This window comes from Rhineura floridana, chromosome 1 (assembly GCF_030035675.1).
Source record: "Rhineura floridana isolate rRhiFlo1 chromosome 1, rRhiFlo1.hap2, whole genome shotgun sequence".
Taxonomy (NCBI): domain Eukaryota; kingdom Metazoa; phylum Chordata; class Lepidosauria; order Squamata; family Rhineuridae; genus Rhineura; species Rhineura floridana.
Window position 1 is genome coordinate 285,978,792 of NC_084480.1, and position 24,038 is coordinate 286,002,829.

At 43.7% G+C, this 24,038-nt stretch overlaps 1 protein-coding gene across 4 annotated transcripts in view; it reads right to left on the bottom strand.

Annotated features, from left to right (window-relative positions):
- Nucleotides 1–824: 824 nt before the first annotated feature.
- NIPAL2 (NIPA like domain containing 2) overlaps nucleotides 825–24,038 on the bottom strand; it is a 54,134-nt gene continuing 30,920 nt past the window's right edge. For all 4 annotated transcript variants that reach the window (XM_061603751.1, XM_061603761.1, XM_061603743.1 and 1 more), the window contains 5 exons: nucleotides 12,300–12,435; nucleotides 8,802–8,890; nucleotides 5,315–5,378; nucleotides 1,321–1,415; nucleotides 825–980 (listed from right to left, as the gene is read on the bottom strand). In XM_061603751.1, coding sequence (XP_061459735.1) covers nucleotides 886–980; nucleotides 1,321–1,415; nucleotides 5,315–5,378; nucleotides 8,802–8,890; nucleotides 12,300–12,435 — 479 coding nt within the window. In that variant the 3' untranslated portion in view covers nucleotides 825–885. The remainder of the gene's footprint in view (nucleotides 981–1,320; nucleotides 1,416–5,314; nucleotides 5,379–8,801; nucleotides 8,891–12,299; nucleotides 12,436–24,038) is intronic.

The following is a 24,038-nucleotide window of genomic DNA, read 5'->3' on the forward strand; positions in this document are numbered from 1 at the left end:
AGTGTGGCAGCACCTACCCTGTGGAATTCCCTCCCCTTAAATATTAGGCAGGCGCCATCTCTGTTATCTTTTTGGCGCCTTTTGAAGACTTTCCTCTTTCAACAAGCCTTGTAAGTTGAGACCTATCCCAGTCTGTGCCCGTGTTGGAATTGCTTTTTAATGTTTTTTTTAAAAAAATGTTTTTTTAACCATTTTTTAAAGATGTTTTTAAACCTTTTTTAAAGATGTTTTTAACGTTGTTTTGTTTTGGTGTACTTTAAGGTCTGATTTTATGATGTTTTGATGTGTTTTTAGCGCTTCTGTTTGCCGCCCTGGGCTCCTGTTGGGAGGAAAGGCGGGATATAAATCAAATAATAAATAAATAAATATTTACGTTATCAGTAATTATTTTGAAATTTGCAACTATGTGTAGAATAAACATGTGCCATTTTTATGCAGACCTGTGTCTCTTGTCCATTTTGGTGACACATTTACTCTCTTTTGCTAACGTATAAGTGACCACCATAGTTCCAGGCACAACTCTGATTTGTTGCTATCACATAACTCAGCTGAAATGGGAATCAACGAGACTGCACAAGGCAAGGAGGATGTGACCAGTTATGTATGCTTATCTTGGCCCATGGACCACTTGGCTGCAGAAAAGCAAGAAACAGCCGCTACTGCACGAGGGAAACACCCAGGTCCATTTAATGACTGCTCGCTTTCTTCAGGCAAAATAGCTGGCTTAAACTGCATTGCATTTGTGATAGTCAGGGGATCCTCAAAGAGGATTAAGTAACCATAAGCACAGTCAGGATGAAATAACTTGACACATAATGAACATGTGTGATAAAAGGGTGGTGTCGAATATGAAGGTTCTCTTGTTAACTGGAATTTAAGATGCTCTTAGCTTTGAGCCTTTACAGAGTCACCTTCATAACATAAAGAGCCGTAGGATAAGTTGTTTGAATCTGGCTGTATTTTGCTCCTCATCTTCTTCCCTGTGGGATTAAAATAAGAATACTAAAAAAGCATTTGGAGCAACACTGATAAATCAAATCTAGCAAGTTTAATTATGTTTCTCTTAAAAGGGTTCTCACCACAGGCTTCATTTTGTTTTGCTATGATAGACTGTGGCAATGGGATGGAAGTAATTCAGGATAGCTTTTTTTAGAAAAATCAACTGGAAATAGGAAAAGAAATTAAGTGAAAAGCAATTTTTATTAAAGGTGATTGGAAGAGATATCTGTTGTGGTTTTCTCTTCAACCATTGCATTAATAGATGCTTTTCAGCTGTGTGAATAGGGATGACAGGCAAAATATTTCCAGGATAAAACTTACCAGGAATGTGTCCATAGTCTATATAAAAGCTTGTCAAACATTCCTTGCCTCTTTTCCGAGTGATTATAAAGACTCCAACAAATGACAGAAAACACCTGCAAAAGCATTGACAAAGTGATGAGGTCATACAAAACACCATTGTTTGCATGAGAGAAGAGATTGCCCAAAAAGGCCACCCCTGTCTTAGGGCTCCAGTAAGGTCTGGAGATGTAGGCCACGTGGGAGGTGCCTATAACAAAGTCCCTCTCACAAGGGGGTAGGACTTGATGGCCTTATAGGCCCCTTCCAACTCTACTATTCTATGAGTCTATGATTCTATGAAGGCTTAGAACAGTGTGCAAATGATGGGGAGAGGTAGTGGGGCCCTGTGGATTAATGAAATCTATAGTCCCACTCCAATTCTCCTCAATTTTAGCCAAATCATTCTCTCATAACCTCATAAAAACAGAAGCTAAGGGGGCTGTCACAAAAGGTAAGAGGGCCAAGAACCCTCTGGCAATGGTCACCCTAGAGTTCAAGCACTGGCCTGGATGTTCTGGCATTTCTGGAGCAGTGAAGCAGTTGACATACTGACAACATTTGAAGGGACTCTTACCCTACATAGGAACCTAAGAAGTTGCCTTATATTGAGTCAGACCATTGGTCCATCTAGCTCAGTAACTGGCAGAAGCTCTCCAGGGTTTCAGGTGGGTGTTTCTCCCAGACCTACATGGAGATGCTGCGGATTGAATCAGTGATGTTCTGCATGCAAAGCTGGTGGTCTGCCACTGAGCTATATGACCCCCTTTTCACCTCAGTCCAAACCATCCTTATGGATGCTCTTCCATAGTGAAATGTCTTTATGAACTGGGTGGTACTTTGATACAGCTGCTGATTAGTGCTATGATAATTTCACCTCTTGACAACTTGAATACGCTGCTTGGTGTTGAAAGTACTGCCTTCAGGTAGCTATTTGTATGTGTATCTCAGAAGAAGAAGCTTCTATTTAGGTTCTCTGCACTCAGGAGGACACATGTCCAAATTGTGATTTGAACTTCCAGATAAATCGTGTCTATTGCTTGCACTGTTACATGGAAGTGTGATAAATCCAGAAAGCATGGCATCACACTTCAGATGTGTACCATAACTGCATATGATGAGAGGATGATGTGTATGGGAGAACAAATAGTACCTGTCATGTCTGTGGACACGTGTGAAGCAATGCCATCAGGAATTCTACTAGCTGAACCACAATTCTGTGAGATCTCAAATGGAACATATCGGCAACTATAAGCGTAGTTACACTCATTCCAATCAAAATCTCACTTAGATTTAGATAAGAGTTACATTTAGTTTACACTCATTCCAATCAAAAACTCACATAGCACTTTTAAGGCAGCCTTACACAGTATCTTATCCCCCTTGGACAGGTGCTTTCCACCTGGTTCCTCTTCACACCCTGGCTCTAACATCTAGCACAGTTAGCAACCTAGGTCCTTCCAATCGTGTGGAAAATCAACAGCACTTAGTATCTCTCTTCCTTCCTTAGCCTCTTCCTCCCAGTGCATCCCAGACTGTGCTATATTCACCATTCACATTCACAGTTGGCCTGATATTTACCATTTACCGCACTTGGTCCTTGTGCTTCTGCATATCTTTTTAACTGACTTGCATTTCTGAATAATAATGTATTCTTGGGGAAGGGCCTTAACTCAGTGACAAAAGCTCATGGCTTGAATGCCAAAGATCCCAGGTTCAAGGCCCCACATCTCCTGAAAGTTCCCCATCTATGATATTCATAATGAAAATTTCATCTCGCAAACCCAAGCCCCCAAACAATAAGATTTTAGCCTATTTTGTCATGCTGCAATGTTACTGGCTCCATTTCCTTTCATTCACTGAACAGGAGCTACAGTGCTACTGCTGGAGCTTGTGTGTGTACTTTGAGGTTTTTAAGTCCCTCTTCCATCGCACCCCTTTTGCTGGAGGCTGCTCTACATCGCCTGGAGGGATTGGGAATAGGAGGCACTGTATTGCAGTGGTTCCATTCCTTTCTCTCCGATAGGCATCAACAGGTAGCATTGGGGGAGGAGGTTTCAGACCCTTGGCCTCTCGATTGTGGTGTACCACAGGGCTCTATCCTCTCTCCCATGCTAATTAATATATATATATGAAGCCGCTGGGGGCAATCATTAGGAGATTTGGGCTGCAGTGTCACCAATATGCGGACGACACTCAGCTCTATCTCTCGTTTAAATCTTCGCCAGAGTTGGCTGTGGAGACCATGTCCAAGTGTCTGGAATCCGTGAGTGGATGGATGGGAAGGAACAGGTTGAAGTTAAATCCCGATAAGACTGAGGTGCTGCTTGTGGGAGACAGGGGAAGGTTGGGAAATGTTGACCTGATGTTCAACGGGGTGAGACTGCCCCTAAAGGACCAGGTCCGCAGCCTTGGGGTTGTTCTTGATTCCAAGCTGTCCATGGAGGCTCAGATTTCGGCAGTGAGCCGGGCAGCTTGGTATCAATTACACCTCATTCGTAGGCTGCAACCCTACCTCCCTGTTCATCAGCTCCCACTGGCAGTACATGCCCTGGTCACCTCTCGTTTAGACTACTGTAATGCGCTCTACGTGGGGTTACCCTTGAAAACGGTCCGGAAATTACAACTGATACAAAATGCTGCAGCTCGACTACTCACAAATTGTCGCCGCCGGGAACATATCACCCCAGTGTTGTTCGATCTTCACTGGCTTCCTGTTGTTTTCCAGGCTCAATTCAAGGTGTTGGTATTAACCTTTAAATCCCTACACGGTTTCGGCCCAGTTTACCTGATGGAGCGCCTCCAGCGCCACCAATTATGCCGCCCGACAAGATCAGCCACTCAGGGCCTTCTCTCAGTCCCACCAACTAAAATAGCTAGGTTGGTGGGGACTAGGGAGAGGGCATTTTCAGTGGCGGCCCCCACTCTCTGGAACTCCCTCCCGTATGATCTTCGGCATGTCCCTTCCCTGAATGTATTCCGCAAAGCCTTGAAGACCTGGCTCTTCAGACAGGCCTTTGGGACTTCCGGGGAGGGTTAATTTTTTAGGACTAATCGCCTATTACTCTGAACTGCTATTGTTCTTTATTTATAGTTTTACTGTTATATGTATTTTATGTGTATTTTATTATGATGCATTTATTGCAACTAAATTGTACGTCGCCTAGAGTGGCCATCGGCCAGATAGGTGGCTTATAAATTAAATTATTATTATTAAATTATTAGAAAGTCATGCAACTCCTTCCAGTTTTGTCCTTCTTAATATGAGAAGCTGTAGCAGGGCATTTTTAAAGGAATTGTTACTGGGTATCCATTTTATCATTTTATCAATGGCCTCTCTACCATGTACAAGCCCTGGCATTTGGACTGAGGTGAAAGTGGTTCAAACTGGAAAAAAAACCTAAAAAAAAGCAGGAAGTGACTACAGCCTTGCAAATACATTTGCACAAGTTACTAGCCTAGCACAATTCTTACTAGCCTGCCCTCCCACCAGTAAATACACAAATTATAAAGCAAATTAAAATTAAAAACTGCTTAGGATCCATGCCCTGCTGTAGCAGAATTCTTATGAGGAAAAAAAAAAGAACAAAGATGCAGAGAACCAGACACCACAGTGTATAGGGAGAGATTTTGTTAAGAGGTTTTTCAGAAAGACTAGCGGTCTGGAAGAATCCTAAGAATTATTGTGTAATGTGCCCCTCTGTTCTACTGTTTCTATTTAATTACACTAAAATTTCATAGTGTTTCAGTGGCTTCCAAACTGAATTTGTGTTCTTGGTTCACTGACTAAATTTTATGTGTCCATTTGTGTCCATTGGGTGTCCATTATTATTTAAAAAATGCCTTGAGCTGTAGTCAGAAAGGCAGAGCAGATTGCCCCTGTGCATCCATGGATTTGACTTGGCCATGTACACAGCGCTCTTGCTTAAACACCTCACAACAAACTTGAGTAAAGACTTTCAAAGAATATACTTACCCAAAGAGAAACATGAAACCACTCAGCAAACTGGCATCTTGGAATTCCTGATAAAATATGGCCCCTGGATTGAGATGAGCCAAAAACAGCAACCCTTGAATGGCAGTTATATTTGACTGGAAGTAAATGTATTTCATTCTTAACTTACTAAAGAAAATACAAAATTTAATCAGTACAATACAAAATATAATCATATATAAACAGGTAGCCTTGGATCCAAAGACATACTTATGTATTTTTATATGAGCATGGGGGCTGCTGATTTCCTTTTCCAGCTGCAATCCCTTGTGTCAAGTCAGTTTGTGAATATGGGGAAAATTTCCAGTAACATACCAGAACTAAAATTGCTTCAAAACCTCAAATCCCGTGAGTACTGTGGAAGATACTAATGTAAAAGCAGAGCTTGGAAAAGTTACTTTTTTGAACTACAACTCCCATCAGCCCCAGCCAGCATGGCCACTGGATAGGGCTGATGGGAGTTGTAGTTCAAAAAAGTAACTTTTCCAAGCTCTGTTAAAAGGCCTACTTCTGATGATTTCATGCTCTATGCTTTAACCATGCTCTGTAATGGTTCCACCCTCTAAGATGACCATCTTATTCCAAGTCAGACTACTGGTCCATCTAGTCCAGTATTGTCTACTCTGACTGGCAGCAGCTCTTCCTAGCTTTGCTACCTGAAATGCTGGAGTCTGAACCTGGGACCTTCTGCATGCAAAGCAGAATGTGCTTTACTCACAAAATATGAACCTTGGCATAAGGAGGAGTGAACCAATACGCCAGTGTAGCTGGGTGCCTGTTGATAGCCTCATTTGCATGTAACTCTAAGACTTAGTGGCTAAGCCAAACTATAAGTGCAAATGAGCAATTATGCTGTCACACACTGAAAGAATTGCCCTCTCCCTCTCCCGCTACTCAACTGGGAGCTAAGCTATGGTTTGGCTTAGCGTTATGTTCAAACCTGGGCTGGTGGACTGTTTCACTCCTAACAGACCACAAGCTATAACCAAAGCTTACTGCTTGTGGTTTGTTTGGGGGAGACCACCCATGAGCCTGGGTTTGCATGTAACACTAAGCCAACCCATGCCTTAGCTCTTTGTAGCGTGGCAGCAGCAGGACCAAGGGGCTACGATTTTCTCAATGTGCGCCAACATGCTTGCTAATTTGTGCTAAAATATAGTTTACCTTAGAGTTACATGCAGACTGAGCCTCTCAGCCCCACTGATTCAATGGGGATACATTTTGACCTGTGATTAAAACTTTAGTTATAACAATTAGCATGATTAAGCCTGAAATTTTATTTCTTATGCCAAATTGCATGCTGATTGGTCCCATCATCTTAAAGACACTGAGTGCTAAACTTCAGATGACCAGTCCAGCATAATTTTAATGACCAAGTGTGTAGGGCAGAGTAACAACTGCAGATATGCAAAGTGAGAATATGCCTATTTCTGTTGCTTATAGTTCGTTAGACTGTTTTACTAATTGCCCAATAATTGCACGTAGCTGGCAAGCTCATATGGTAGCAGACTGGGAACTCTTCTTAATGCTCATTGATCTGCATAGGAGTGCTTGACATGACGAATAATTAATAATAATGCTAACTGTTTCACATTAACCAACCTGGCATGTATGGGGCTAAGGATAAATTCTTTCAGTTTAGTTTTTAACAGGGCTTATTTAGGTCAAATTCAGTATGAATAAGAATATTTAGGAGTTGGCCCAGAAGCACACACAATCAAATTCTCCATTTGATTACATCATTACAGCTGTTTTGGGTCAATTTTTCCTCTGGATCATACAGCACAAGCCTATTTTAATCCAGCTGCTGAACCAATCCATATTTTAAGCTTTGGTGAGTTTGGAATAAGTAATTGACATAAACTAATGGAATTTCTGTATGCAGATCTCCTGAAAACCAATGACAGAGCAGCCCCTGTGTGTGTGTTAAAGGGGTCATAAAAGTTAGAGTAACAATAACTTTTTGGCTTACTCCAAATGCAGTCTATTGGTCCCACTTTGCTCGCTTGTTCTTACCACAGATACAATCCTAGGGAATTGGAGTCTCTTTTCAATCAGATTCAGTTCAAAAGTTCTCACCCAGGATAAAATGTTAATAGCTTAAAATGGCTTTGGATTTCTTCTAATTCCCTTCACTTTAGCCTAGCATGTAAAGTCTGCTGAAACAGAGTACACATTCTGACTGCTCCAGAGCACAGCTGGTTGTTATCTTAAGGGCTTGCTTCATTGCTGAAATTACTTTAGCAGGTAGGGGAATGAGAAGCCAACATGCACATGGGAAAAACATTAATTGTATATCACTACAGGTACCTGTAATAAACTAGTAAAACAGGATGGATAGGGAATGTCAACCCTGAGAAAAAGACATTTTGATGACAGACTTTTGTCCCCTCTGAATTGCTAAGCTGTAATCAAAATACATCTCTGGACACTGGACATGCTCTAACTACAGAGAAGCACTTTTATGTCCCATAGATTTCAATGGGAGAATTGAGCACATACTTAACTTTCTACCACTGCAGTCAATGGGACTTACAAAGGGCTTAACTTGTACTGCATCATGACGGCTATGTATTGCACAAGGGAAAGGCTCATCATTAGAACAGGTAGCAGGATGCAGAGAGAGGTCTCATATGTTGCAGAGACCCCTTGGAGGAGGTTGCAATGAATCTCTGTGTACTCTGCACACAGGAACATAAAGGACCTCTCCTCTTAGGGTCTCAGCAGAGGATAGGCCACTCCAATGTCAGAAGCCAGTGATGGTGGGGGGCCTTTTGGCTCCACTGCAAGTGTCCCCAATCATTGGTGTGACTGGCAGCCAATGACTTGGGGATATTCGCCTGTATCCAAAGTAGTGTTCAGCCACTCATTCTGTTAGCACAAGGGTTTATGCTTGCGCAATGGGAACTTCTCCCCTCTCCTCCCCTACACAGCCTCTAAATCTGTTCTGGGAGTTCCCCCACCCCTTCTGAGTAGATGTAGGGAGGGCGTGGGGCACATACAGGGGCGAAGGGGAGGAGGAGAAGTCCGTTGCGCAAGCGTAAAGCCTTGCACGAACAGAAAAGTGCATTGGATACTGCCCTCTGTTTCAGTGGGACTAATCACTACCTCCTGCCCTTGGTAACCCCCTTTTTGTGAGGCAGCCGGTTTTGCTCTCCCTGTTTTGTTTTATAACAGCTTTTTTACTTTCTCATATCAAAGTTAGTTGGAGTCACTGAGAATCAACCTGCCACTGTTAGCAAAGCCCCATCCACATTCTATTGTTTGGACATGGTAGAGTGTGACAAAGGGAAGGAACTCAGGAACCAGGTTTTATTTAGAGATGCATGAATTTATAAAAGCTCCAAGGAAGAAAAAACACATTGCTTTCTTCCCCAATTCAAAGTGTGGGAGGGGGAAGGGAGGGAACTGGTTCTGATGCCTTTATTTGGTTGAGGCCATTACTTGGTTGAGAAGTGTGCACACTAACCTGCCACGACAGCACTAATGGTGAAGAATACGTAGTTCATTGGGATGACTTCGGCCTCACTATAGAGCTTCATTGCTTGGTTCAAGAACCTACACGAAGAAAGTCAATGCAATTTTACAGTCAAGAAAAATTCACAGCTCAGGGCAACTGTAGACAAGTTTTATTAACAATTTGGCAATTAGCATTCCAAACTCCAAGGAGACACAACAGATATTCTGAAGTTCCTCCTGGACTGTCTATAGTCAGTTATTAACATAGAGCAGAAAAATCCTAAGCATGGGCATTTATCATGTAAGCAACATCTCCATAGTTCCCACTCCCAATTTGGTGCGACGACATTCTAATATTTTTGTCCAATCTGGAACCAGAACTCTGTATATTGCTCCTATGCGTGTTTACTCAGATGAAAGTCTCACTGTGTTCAATTGAGCTTACTCCCATGTAAGTGTGCACAGGATTGCTGCCTTACAAAACTATGGGAAACTCTCAGGATTTGAAGTTTATTTTAATAAGTCTGTAGAAAAACATGGGCAATATTTAAACACAGAACAAGGTTTAAAAATCTAGAGATTACATTACATTTTGCATACCCAGGACAAAATCAAAATATCAGATACTGTAGCCAGGATCCAAAGAGCTACTTTAGGGATGCCCAAGAGCTTGGCAGCATGCTCAATGGGCTTTTAAAATGGTTTTCTTTGAACATCAAACCTCCATGCTATATCACAAGCTACTCTTAACAGTTTCAAAAGCAATTTGCCTTGCAACATCAGAGATTGAGCCAGTGCAGTACAATGGTTACAGTCTCAGGCTGTGAACACACCAGTCACCTACAGCAATTGGCCACACCTGGAGGGGAAATGGGTTGATCTACTGAACAGTTGTGAAATCTCTTTGAAGCTCAATTTTTTTAAAAAAAATGCACTCAAGCTGTTCACAGTAAAAAGGGGAGGGGTTTGACTAGCATCATGTGCCCTTGTTTCAGAAGAGAGAGGTGGAGACCTACAAGAACCAGCAGAAGAGTGAGTGTGTTTCTACCCTCAGACTAGAACTAAGGAGATCCAGGTTCAAATCACTACTCAGAAGTGAAGCTCACTTCTGGGCTTCCTTTGAGCCAGTCCCTATCTCTCTCACCCTAGTCTCCCTCACAGGGTTGTTGTGATGGTAAAATGGTAGTGAGAGAAGCAAATGGAAGAACCAAGGCAGTATATAAATGTGATCAATAAATGCTGTTTGAAAACACAAGCCAAAAGCTTATTTGGGTATGAGGAGCTAGTTACAAGATGCTTTCGATCCTGGCAGGTACTTCAACTTATAAACATTATTCGGTGCAGAATAATACCAACGGACAAGCCTGTGAGCACAAGCATCATAACCTATTCATCCTTCTGGTTATTTATCTTTCTATGAAGGAAACCAAGGAAATCACCAATATCCTTTAGCCTTGGGCACTTTTGGCAGCAGACTGAAGAACTAGTTTGATATAGTGGCTAAGGAAATTTGTGGTTAAAATTTCACCTCTGCCACAAACTCACTATGTGGCTTTAGTCAACCAACCATCTTGTAGACTTGCACCCCAATCTGCAATATGGTGACACTGCCCAAGACCTTGGACAGTTGCTGCCAGTCAGAGTAGACAATGCTACACTAGATTGATAAATAATCCTGATATAATGCAGCTTCCTATGTTCCCAGTATAATGTCTGACCTGGCCCACAGGGTTGCTGCAACATTTATTTATTTAGAAAAGTATTTCTATACCATCATATCATAAAATATCAGGGCTGTGTAGAACAATAAAACATAGTTAATGTATATTACCTATTTTGAACACTAGAGCGCTATTTTATATTATTATTCATTAGGGTGAATATGGCAGCTGGTTTCCAAACATATCTAGTATTTAATTCTTAAATATTTAATTTTGTGAGGCAATGTCAAATCTTTTCTGATCATCAAGGCTTCATATGATTTCATTTTTATGAACTGGTAAAAGAGCCACTTTTTTAAAAACTGGGGGAGATCACGACATCCCAAGACAGAACCTGTTCTGTCAGAACCTTGTTGGATCAGAACCTGAATATAAATCTCTTAATTTCATGTAGAAAATTGTGTGCATCCTTTAAACAGAGCGGTCCTCCAAATGGTCTCTTGATACAACATTAAAGTCCAGCTTCTGATCTGTTTTAGACATTAGGGGTGACTGTGAGGCTATTTTAGCAACTTTTGAGCAATCTCCACGGAGCTTTAAAAATAACATAAAAAATCCTGCATATTCATGGGATAGTCAGAATTTCAAAGTAATTGCAAACACCTCATTACTTTTGTCCATTTGTTCCAATGTCAGTCTGAAAAAATCCAACACAAATGCATGAAGATGCTACCAAAAAAAAAGCTGTTACTGAAACAGTGAGTCACTGAAACAGGAGTGGCTAAGCTATGACCCTCCAGGTGCTGCTAAACTACAGCTCCCATCATCCCTGACCACTGGCCATGCTGGCTTGGGCTGATAGGAGTTGTGCTTCAGTAACATCTGGAGAGCCATAGGTTAGCCACCCTGCACCCTGATTTCTGTTTGGTTACAAGTTTTTCTTTGAGAGCTGGGGCAGGGAAGGGGCCATAAAGTGTAAACTGTGAAGTCCCTGGTTCAGATCTCATTTCTGGTATAAGTGCAACAGATGATCTTGAATAAGCCATGATTAAGAACGTAAGAAGAGCCATGTTGGTTCAGACCAAAGGTTCATTTATTTATTATTTTAAATGTATATGCCACTTTTCCATATAAATATGCTCAAAGTGGCTTACAACAGAACAAAAATGCAAATCCTGATTCAGGCCTAGTATGTTTTGATGCTATGTTCCTGTGCTAACCTCTGGAATAAAACTGTGCAAAACCCTGTCTTTGAGTCCTGTGTCTGCTTCTCTGGTCGGGAGCCAGGTCACCACCAGCTGCCACTGTACTAGAGTATGGCTGTAATATATCCAGACCATCAGTAGCCAGCTATTCTGTGGAGAGCTTAAACCCCACTCCACCCCACTCCACCCCACCCCAAAAGATGGCAGAGAATATTATCATATAATCTGTGAATACAAACCGGAGTGAGCGGGAGAGATAGCGGAGTTAGTGAAACCAGATCTGGGTGTTAGTTTTATCAGTTACTGGCAGTGGCATCTAAAAGCTATGGAAAATATCAGAATGAAAAAGCAGCAGGAAACCAGTAAGGTTCAGTTGGTCTGAAATCCACAGCGAATGTAAAACTGCTTTTAGGAAAACCTGCATGGCTAGTTAACAGCAACATAAAGCATCATGGCCATAAATCAAAACTGGAATGCATAATAATGCATCTGTGCCTGAAATAATCAGTGCTGAGTTTGGCCAAGAGCCTGTTAGGAGTTGGCTGTATTTTTAAGCCATGACACTAACTAATAACAAGAAGATGAAATAAAAATTAGCAAATAGGGAAATAAGCTAATTACAGGAATATATTAAAAACTTACTTGACTTGGAAAACACATGTTAGTACCATCAGAATTAGCATGATGTAAAAAACAGGGTAGGTTAGTTGCATGTTGCTCCTCACGGAAAGTGCAATCATGGTTGCCACAGCTTTCACTGAAATGACATTCAGAGATGCTGGAAAATAAACAAAAACAGGCTGATTCACACATGCACATTCACTAAATATTTTGTCTCAATAACTCAATAACTCCTGCCTCAGCATATGAACAGCTATTGCTGAAATGTATTGTGTTTTATGTGAGTGTTTTATGTCATGGACAGATCACTACCTGGTGGGGTTTAGACTCACTGGGACTCGGAACCTCTGCAGTGGTGGGGGACCGATTAGGATGGTCCGCCCCAGGAGGCTGATGGATCCGGATGATTTCCTGATGGCTCTTGGGGATTTTCCTGCCACCTCGGCAGGCGATTCTGTCAAAGCTCTGGTTGACCTCTGGAATGGGGAAATGGCCAGGGCGGTGGACATGATCGCTCCTGAGTGTCCCCTCTCACGAAGTGGAGCCAAACCAGCCCCTTGGTTTACCAAGGAGCTGGCGGTGATGAAACGAATGAGACAGAGACTAGACCGACGTTGGTGGAAGACTCAGAGCGAGTCTGACTGAACATGGGCTAGAGCCTCCTTGAAGGGATCAAGGGATCCAGAGGGGATCCCGGAAATTACAGGCCAGTTAGCTTAACTTCTGTCCCTGGAAAACTGGTAGAAAGTATGATTAAAGCTAGATTAACTAAGCACATAGAAGAACAAGCCTTGCTGAAGCAGAGCCAGCATGGCTTCTGCAAGGGAAAGTCCTGTCTCAGTAACCTATTAGAATTCTTTGAGAGTGTCAACAAGCATATAGATAGAGGTGATCCAGTGGACATAGTGTACTTAGACTTTCAAAAAGCGTTTGACAAGGTACCTCACCAAAGACTTCTGAGGAAGCTTAGTAGTCATGGAATAAGAGGAGAGGTCCTCTTGTGGATAAGGAATTGGTTAAGAAGCAGAAAGCAGAGAGTAGGAATAAACGGACAGTTCTCCCAATGGAGAGCTGTAGAAAGTGGAGTCCCTCAAGGATCGGTATTTGGACCTGTACTTTTCAACTTGTTCATTAATGACCTAGAATTAGGAGTGAGCAGTGAAGTGGCCAAGTTTGCTGACGACACTAAATTGTTCAGGGTTGTTAAAACAAAAAGGGATTGCGAAGAGCTCCAAAAAGACCTCTCCAAACTGAGTGAATGGGCGGAAAAATGGCAAATGCAATTCAATATAAACAAGTGTAAAATTAAGCATATTGGAGCAAAAAATCTTCATTTCACATATACGCTCATGGGGTCTGAACTGGCGGTGACCGACCAGGAGAGAGACCTCGGGTTTGTAGTGGACAGCACGATGAAAATGTTGACCCAGTGTGCGGCAGCTGTGAAAAAGCAAATTCCATGCTAGGGATAATTAGGAAAGGTATTGAAAATAAAACAGCCGATATCATAATGCCGTTGTATAAATCTATGGTGTGGCCGCATTTGGAATACTGTGTACAATTCTGGTCACCTCATCTCAAAAAGGATATTATAGAGTTAGAAAAGGTTCAGAAGAGGGCAACCAGAATGATCAAGGGGATGGAGTGACTCCCTTACGAGGAAAGCTTGCAGCATTTGGGGCTTTTTAGTTTAGAGAAAGAGGAGACATGATAGAAGTGTATAAAATTATGCATAGCATTGAGAAAGTGGATAGAGAAAAGTTCTTCTCCCTCTCTCATAATACTAGAACTCGTGGACATTCAAAGAAGCTGAATGTTGGAAGATTCAGGACAGACAAAAGGAAGTACTTCTTTACTCAGCGCATAGTTAAACTATGGAATTTGCTCCCACAAGATGCAGTAATGGCTACCAGCTTGGATGGCTTTAAAAGAAGATTAGACAAATTCATGGAGGACAGGGCTATCAATGGCTACTAGCCATGATGGCTATGCTCTGCCACCCTAGTCAGAGGCAGCATGCTTCTGAAAACCAGTTGCCGGAAGCCTCAGGAGGGGAGAGTGTTCTTGCACTCGGGTTCTGCTTGCGGGCTTCCCCCAGGCACCTGGTTGGCCACTGTGAGAACAGGATGCTGGACTAGATGGGCCACTGGCCTGATCCAGCAGGCTCTTCTTATGTTCTTATGAAGGCCTACTCCGTGGCAGTGCGGGCAGCAAATAAATCATTTTTTTCTGCCACCATTGCATCTGCAGGGAGCCGTCCAGTGGAGCTGTTTCGAGTGGTCAGGGGTCTTTTACATTCTGGCCCCCGAGAGGGTAATATAGATCACTCAACAGCCCGCTGTCAAGAGTTTGCACAGCACTTTGCAGATAAAGTCGCTCAGATTCGTTCCGACTTAGACGCTATAATTGATACAGTCTCAAGGGATGTAACTTTGGCTCCTGTCTGTCCAATAATGATGGATTCTTTTCAATTTGTACAGCCTGAGGATGTGGACAAGATCCTTGGAGAGGTGAGAGCCACCACATGTCTGCTAGACCCTTGCCCTTCCTGGCTTATAAAAAGTGCCAGAGAGGGACTGGCTGAGTGGGTGGGGGGAGTGGTTAATGCCTCCTTACACCAAGGCAGAGTTCCAGTTTGCCTAAAGGGGGCAGTTGTAAGGCCTTTGTTAAAAAAGCCCTCCCTGGACCCCTTCATAATGGATAATTACCATCCAGTGTCCAATATTCCATTTTTGGGTAAGGTAATAGAGTATGTGGTGGCCTCCAAGCTCCAGGGATTCTTGGATGAAACAGATTACCTGGATCCATTTCAATCTGGTTTCAGGCCTGGTTATGGGACGGAGACAGCTTTGGTTGCCTTGGTGGACGACCTATGCAGAGAACTGGACAGGGGGAGTGTATCCCTGTTGGTTCTGCTGGACCTCTCAGCGGCTTTTGATACCATCGACCATGGTATTCTTCTGGGCTGCCTTGCTGGGATGGGACTTAGGGGCACTGTTTTGCAGTGGCTCCATTTCTTCCTGGAGGGACGAACCCAGAAAGTGGTGCTGGGGGATTCCTGTTCGACCCCTTGGCCATTGACCTGTGGGGTCCCTCAGGGCTCAGTTTTATCCCCTATGCTATTTAACATCTACATGAAACCGCTGGGAGAGGTTGTCCAGGGGTTTGGGGTTCGGTGCCATCAGTATGCTGATGGCACCCAACTCTATGTCTCCTTTCCACCTAATTCCAAGGAAGCTGTCTCGGTTTTAAACCAGTGTCTGGCGTCAGTGGTGGACTGGATGAGGGTGAACAAATTGAAGCTTAATCCAGACAAGACAGAGGTGCTCCTGGTCAGTCGTAAGGTGAATCAGGGAATAGGGATACAGCTGGTGCTGGATGGGGTTACACTCCCCCTGAAGACACAGGTTCGCAGTTTGGGTGTGCTCCTGGACTCAGCGTTAAATTTGGAGTCCCAGGTTTCTGCAGTGGCCAGGAGTGTTTTTGCACAATTAAGATTAGTGCGCCAACTGCACCCGTTCCTTGAGCTGTCTGATCTGGCCACGGTGACACATGCCTTAGTTACATCCCATTTAGATTACTGTAATGCGCTCTACGTGGGGCTGCCTCTGAAGACTGTTCGCAAACTTCAGTTGGTACAACGTGCTGCAGCCAGAATGTTAACTGGGGCTGGTTACAGGGACCATACTACCCCTGTTAAAAAAGCTCCACTGGTTGCCAGTCTGTTTCCGGACACAATTCAAAGTGATGGTGTTGACCTATAAAGCCCTATACGGCTTAGGTCCAGGCTATTTATCAGACCGTATCTTCCTGTATGAGCCTGCCCGGGCCCTGAGATCCTCAGGAGAGGCCCTTCTCTCAATACCCACATCTTCTCAAGTACGACTAGTGGGGACGCGTGAGAGGGCCTTCTCGGTGGCTGCCCCTAGGCGTTGGAATTCCCTTCCTAGGGAGGTAAGAATGACCCCCTCTTTGCAGTCCTTCCACCAACAAGCAAAGACCTTCCTATTCCAACAAGCCTTTGGAATTGAAGGCTAAGGATAGGACGTGAAGGGTGCTGCATTGCTAATGTCTATTATATCATTTTTAAACTAGTTTGAACTTTTTTAGCTATATGTGTGTATGGTTTTAATATTGGAAATAGTTTAATCTTATTTTAATGTAGACTTTGTATGTTTTTAATTATATGTATTTTTTATCTGGAAGCCACCATGAGTTCCAGTTTTGGGAAAATGGCAGGGTATAAATAAAGATAACAACAACAACAACAACAATAATTGACCAAAAAATTCTCCAAGCAGTGTACAAATAGTTATAGATAAAACAAAGCTAAAATCCACAAGCCAATTAAAAACAAATATACATAAAACTATTAGCATTAAAAACAAATATTTGTTTTTAAAAAAAGAACTTTTAAAACAAATACAGGTAACTAAATCATATGTCTGGATAGGCTTGCAAAAAAAAGGTTTTCAGCAGGTATCTAAAACAATATAGTGAAGGCAGCTGCCTAATGTCAGATTGGTAACAGGGACCAGACAGTTCGAACATATAAAACTGATTCTGGCCCACTTGCATTGGCTGCCTGTATATTTCCGAGCTCGATTCAAAGTGCTGAACCTATAAAGCCTTACACGGCTTAGGACCACAATACCTGATGGAACGCCTCTCCCGACACGAACCCACCCGTTCACTACGCTCAACATTAAAGGACCTCCTCCAGGTGTCTACTCCAAGGGAAGCTCGGAGGCTGGCAGCAAGGGACAGGGCTTTCTCAGTGGTGGCCCCCAAATTATGGAATGATGTTTGTGACGAGGTGCGCCTGGCGCCAACACTACTATCTTTTCGGTGCCAGGTCAAGACTTTCCTCTTCTCCCAGGCATTTTAGCATGTGTTTTTTAAATTTTTTTTAAGTGTTTTTATATTTGTATATTTGTTTTTTAATGTTTTTAATTGTTGTAAACCACCCAGAGAGCTTCGGCTATGGGGCGGTATACAAATGTAATAAATAATAATAATAATGTAAAAATATCAATCAGCAGGCATACATATGTGAAATTATTCTTTGGCCTAAGTACTCTGGGTTGGATCCAGGCAAAGGTGGAAATCCTCTACACACTTACCAAAGAGTAAATCCCATTGAACTCGGAGGGACTGACTTCTAAAGCAGACATGCACAGGATTTCTGTTAGTTGCACTTAGACACCACTGAAATCAATGGAACTGAAGTCAAATCATAACAAACTTATTACATTGACCTCAATGGGATCTAAGCTTAACTAACATGTCTGAATTCAGCCCTATATATTTACCCACAAACCTCTGGATGCCTCATCTCTTGAATGACCAGACTGTTCACATTTGATCTCGATATCTGAGTTAGGACCGTTTCCTCACAATTACCAGTCAGCCTTTCACATTTCCCTGTACTACAAGGCACAACTCACTTACCTAATTCAAGCCACCTGAAATATTTTACTAAACCTAAACTTATTCTTTGTGAGTGATGCATACGGGAAAATAAGTACAATGTTTGATGCCAAGTCTCTCCGTGTAGTGACAGTCTGGTTGTAGTGATGATCACACATGGAAATACGTGACACTGTTAATATATCATTTTCATCAATTTGTTTAATCACCTTCTACGCGAGTGTCTCAATGCGATGTACAATGAAAACACGTAAAAACTAGTTAAAAACACAAAAAACAGCAGATACTTAAAAAAAAAAAACAATACAAAATAGACACCCATGGCAGAGGCATGTTCACCCAGTTGGGAAAAGCCCATCAGAAGAAAAATATCTTGAATTGTTCTGGAAAGCGCAGATAGTGGGTGCCTGTCATAACTCGACAGAATTGCTATTCCATAGAACAGGGGCGCCACAGCAAAAGCCCTGCTCTGAGTGGCTGTGGAGCAGGCTTCTGAAATCTTTGCAACTTGAAGGAGAAGCTCTCTTGCAGACTGCAGTGATCTACTGGGTATATAAGGTTTAACATGGTCACTCAAGGAACCTGGTCCTGAGCTGTATAGGGCCCTATATGTTAGTACCCACACCTTGAACTTGGTTCATATATGCAACATGGGCAGATCTCTTATTTATTTTATTTTATTTATTTGTTAAATTTCTATACCGCCTGACTAGCATAGCTCTCTGGGCGGTGTACAATAGAAAAAAATATATATATATACAATAAAATCCTATAATTCAGTGCGAGGAACACGTAAGTAAAAATCCACAGATCTAAAATCAATTAAAACATACTTAAAAAACTAAAATGCCTGAGAAAAGAGGAAGGTTTTAACTTGGCGCCGAAAAGATAACAACATCGGCGCCAACTGCACCTCATCGGGAAGACTATTCCACAGTTCGGGGGCAGCCACTGAGAAGGCCCTAGTTCTTGTTACCATCCTCCGAGCTTCCCTATGAGTCAGAACTCGGAGGAGGGCCTTCGATGTTGATCGTAGTGTACGGGCAGGTTCATATCGGGAGAGGCGTTCCAGCAGGTATTGTGGTCCTGCACCGTATAAGGCTTTATAGGTTAAAACCAGCACTTTAAATTTGGCCCGGAAACATATTGATAGCCAGTGCAAGCAGGCCAGAACAGGTGTTATATGTTCAGACCGCCTGGTCCTCGTAATCAGTCTGGCCGCCGCATTCTGCACAAGCTGTAGCTTCCGAACTGTCTTTAAAGGCAGCCCTACGTAGAGCGCATTGCAGTAATCCAGTCGAGAGGTTACCAGAGCATGGACAACTGAGGTGAGGTCCTCCCTGTCCAGATATGGACGTAGCTGGGCTACCAATCGAAGTTGGTAGAACGCATTCCGTGCCACCGAGGCTACTTGAGCCTCAAGTGACAGGGAAGGGTCTAAAAATACTCCCAAACTACGAACCCACTCCTTCAGGGGGAGTGTAACCCCATCCAGAACAGGGTGAATATCCACCATCTGATCAGAGAAACCCCCCACCAACAGCATCTCAGTCTTGTCTGGATTGAGCCTCAGTTTATTAGCTCTCATCCAGTCCATTATCGCAGCCAGGCAACAGTTCAGGACATTGACAGCCTCACCTGAAGAGGATGAAAAGGAGAAATAGAGCTGCATGTCATCAGCGTACTGATGGCAGCGTACTCCAAAACTCCTGATGACTGCACCCAGCAGCTTCATGTAGATGTTAAAAAGCATGGGAGACAAAACCGACCCCTGCAGGACCCCACATTGGAGAGCCCACGGTGTCAAGCAATGTTCCCCAAGCACTACCTTCTGGAGACGACCCGCCAAGTAGGAGCGGAACCACTGCCAAGCTGTGCCCCCAACCCCCAACTCCCAACTCCACGAGCCTCTCCAGAAGGATACCATGGTCGATGGTATCAAAAGTCGCTGAGAGATCAAGGAGAATCAACAGAGTAACACTCCCTCCGTCCCTCTCCCGACATAGGTCATCATACAGGGCGACCAAGGCTGTCTCAGTACCGAAACCGGGCCTAAAACCTGATTGAAATGGATCTAGATAATCGGTTTCATCCAATAGCACCTGGAGCTGGCCAGCAACCACTCGTTCCAAGATCTTGCCCAGGAATGGAACATTCGTGACTGGTCTATAATTATTAAGATTTTCGGGGTCCAAGGAGGATTTTTTCAGGAGTGGTCTCACTACCGCCTCTTTCAGACGGCCAGGGACCACTCCCTCTCGTAAAGAGGCATTTATCACTTCCCTGGCCCAGTCAGCTGTTCCATCCCTGCTAGTTTTTATAAGCCAAGAGGGGCAAGGATCTAGAACAGAAGTGGTTGCACGGACCTGTCCAAGCACCTTGTCCACGTCCTCGAGCTGAACCAACTGAAACTCATCCAATAAAACATGACAGGACTGTGCTCCGGACACCTCATTCAGATCAACTGTTATAAACTGGGAGTCTAAGTCCCGGCGGATGCGTAGGATCTTATTCTGGAAGTGCCCAGCAAACTCATTACAGCGGGCTACTGATGATACTATCGAGTCCTTAGGGCCTGAATGAAGTAGCCCTCGGACAACTCTAAAGAGCTCCACTGGTTGGCAAAGAGATGACTTAATAGTGGCAACAAAATATTGTTTTTTCGCCACCCTCACCGCTCCTAAGTACAACTTAGTAGAGGCACTTACCAGTGCATAATTGCATCCGTCGGGAGTTCGCCTCCACCTCCGCTCAAGCTGCCTCCTATCTTGCTTCATCGCTCTCAGCTCTGGGGTGTACCATTGAGCTGTATGAGCTCTGCACAGGAGAGGGCGTGCAGCAGCAATCGTGTCAACAGCCCAGGTCATCTCCGCATTCCACAGTTCAACCAGAGCGTCGACAGGAGCGCCAGTCTTATCAGCCGGAAAATCCCCCAGAGCCCTTTGAAAACCTTCCGGATTCATTAGTCTCCGGGGGCGGACCAATTTAATAGGTCCCCCACCCTTGCAGAGGGGAAAAGCCGCTGTAAGTCTGAACTTCAACAAGCGGTGATCTGTCCATGACAAAGGGAGAGATGTAAAACTCCCCACATCCAGATCACCATCTCCATGTCCAGTAGCAAAAATAAGATCTAGAGTATGCCCCGACACGTGTGTTGGGCCACTAACATATTGGGACAGCCCCATGGTTGTCATGGAGGCCATGAAGTCCTGAGCCACCCCAGACAAAGTAGTCTCGGCATGGATGTTGACATCCCCCAGTACTAATAGTCTGGGGGATCTCAGCAATACCCTGAGTCCACTTCCGTCAGCTCAGTTAGGGAAGCTGTTGGGCAGCAGGGTGGGCGGTACACCAACAAGATTCCCAATCTTGGGTCTTTGACCCAACACAAGGTGCAAACACTCCAGGCCAGTAGCTACATGAACATGGTGCTTGATGAGAGGGATGGAACTCCTATAGACCACAGCAACCCCACCTCCCCGACCCTCGGATCTACCATGGTGCTGAACCAGGTACCCAGGTGGGCAGAGCTGGGAGAGACTAGCTCCTCCCTGCTCACCCACCCAGGTCTCGGTTATGCATGCCAGATCGGCTGCCTCATCCACAATCAAATCATGGACGAGGGAGATTTTATTATGTACCAATCTGGCATTTAAGAGCAGCAACTGGAGATCCGAGAGTTGGCTGAGAGGACAACCAACAACCCTGCGGATATGAGAAGGACCGGAACAAGGCACAGCCACTACTTGTCTGGGCCGCGTTCCCCTTACCTGGCATGTCCTTGACACAGCGCCATACCTCCCTCTGCCCGTCACTACACTAATTGGGGCCCTGACAAGTCCTACCCTTTGATGGAAAAACCTCTTTCCCAGGCACATAATAAAAAATTTTAGATATACAAACTCACGTATTCACTCGCAGCAAACACAATCACAGATACACACCCACACATTCCTTCACAACCAAACACACAAAACACAGTCCCACACTTTATACAAGCAGGCACTGACGTCGGATGATGTTAAAAATGTTGGAAATGCATCGATATCCTCTTCGGAGCAGGCAGCGTTGTCACCAGCAGGAATCAAGCTCTTATTAAAGATAGTCCAATTTCTGCTCCCATCCACCACATAGAGCAGAGGAGGCGTAGATAGCAAGTAGTGAGTCACCGCAGACTCATCCGCCGCCTCGTCCACAAGCCCCAGACTGGACCGAAGCAACACACCAGGCATCAAGTCCAAGCTGCAACGCCAAGCCCCAGAAATCCACGCAAGGGCGGCGCCAAGCGGCCCAGCACAACGCCAACAGTCAACAGAAACAAGGCGCCTATGCCCCCAGAACAGCAACTCGTCCACTGAAACCAGCGTCTCCTCAAGCCGAAACAAGCTGGGGGGAGGGAGGACACCTCACCACCCTCCGAGCAGCGTACCCGACCAAGCAGCAAGCGGCAAGGACGGGACCAGCGAGCCGCCGAGCAGAAACTCCCAAACGAAAGCTCACGCCGCAGATGAGCCAGCCTCTCCCGACCGGCACCAAGATCACAAACAAAGCACTGCAGCCGCCGAGGAAACGCTGAGGAAGCACCGAGACGTTATAAAATAGCTGTAGTATTGCCATGTATTGTTCTATCAGCTTCTTTCAGTTTTGTTCAGTTCCGTTCAGTTTTCTTTCTTTCTTTCTTTTTCTTTCTTTCTTTCTTTCTTTCTTTCTTTCTTTCTTTCTTTCTTTCTTTCTTTCTTTCTTTCTTTCTTTCTTTCTTTCTTTCTTTCTTTCTTTCTTTCTTTCTTTCTTTCTTTCTTTCTTTCTTTCTTTCTTTCTTTCTTTCTTTCTTTCTTTCTTTCTTTCTTTCTTTCTTTCTTTCTTTCTTTCTTTCTTTCTTTCTTTCTTTCTTTCTTTCTTTCTTTCTTTCTTTCTTTCTTTCTTTCTTTCTTTCTTTCTTTCTTTCTTTCTTTCTTTCTTTCTTTCTTTCTTTCTTTCTTTCTTTCTTTCTTTCTTTCTTTCTTTCTTTCTTTCTTTCTTTCTAATTAACAGCGTGTATACCTGCATTTAACTAAGTCAGTATCAGAGAGCTCCTTGACTTAGCATCCTGCTCCGACGCCATCTTAAACCTTATGTTTAGGCGAGAAAGGGTCCTTCTAGCAGTACAGCTCTATGATTGCTCTATGATTTTGTGACTTACAGTTGCCCTTATTTCACAAGGGCAATTACAGCTATCAGGCACTGTTCTGTACCTCATCTGTCCAACACAAGTAGCAAGGTAAACAATGGGAGATAAGCCTTGTCAAGTTCAGTGTTGGCAGGGAACTTTGTGGAAACAGAGTCAAATGGTGTAAAATAAAATTTTCCAATAAAACCTGCCATTTCCGTCCTTCCTGATGATCGCTATATTGTTGGAAAGTGAAGATATGAATCCTGACAGTATTATCAGAGATGGTGGAAGGATTTCCACCCAGTTTCTATACAAGTTTACAATGATCTATCGTCTATACAATGATCAAGCATAGGAAGCCCCTAAGAGCCTCTTTAAATATTAAACACAGAAATTGTTCTTCTGGTTAATGCAGCACCACAGAGGGATGAACTGGTTTTGCTGACTCCAATAACAGATCTCATTTAGCTAGCAATGCAGCAGCTGAAAAGTGACATCATTTGCAAAAACAGGAAGCGTAGAAATCCTGCTCAGTCTCTCCCATTTTGCCTCTCCAGCCTACCGTATCGTAAATTCCAGATTAGGCATGAAGCAAAGTGCTTCTCGATGAGTCAGTTTCCAGAGCTGAGTTGCCCAAAGTGTTTGCAGATTTATACTAACTCTTTTCTGCTCCCATTCCAGAGGAAAAAAACCCTTACCCTAACCCAGCCTTTCCCAACCAGTGTGCCTCCAGATGTTATTGGACCACAACTCCCATCAGCCTCAGTCAGCATTGCCAATGGCTGAGGCTGATGGGAGCTGTGGTCCAACAACATCCGGAGGCATACCAATTGGGAAAGGCTGCCCTAACCTATGAAACACAGACCTCTCTGCTTATTAAGGCTGGTGTGGCAAATATATGAAAGAATCCACACACCCCACCACACCTTGAACAATCTGTACATATGGGTAATGGAGAATAGACACAAAATAACTCTCACAATAAGGTATTGTGGCACAGTTAATTGCTGGTTGAATGTTTGTATGTGCACATCATGTCCTGGGGAGGAGAATGCAGGCAAGCATGCTGATCTTAGATGGCTCTAAAAGGGAATTAGACAAATTTGTGGAGGTTTATCAGTGGCTACATGGAACTTAGAGGTTCACAGACTATATGCCACTGAATACCAGCTGCAGGGTAG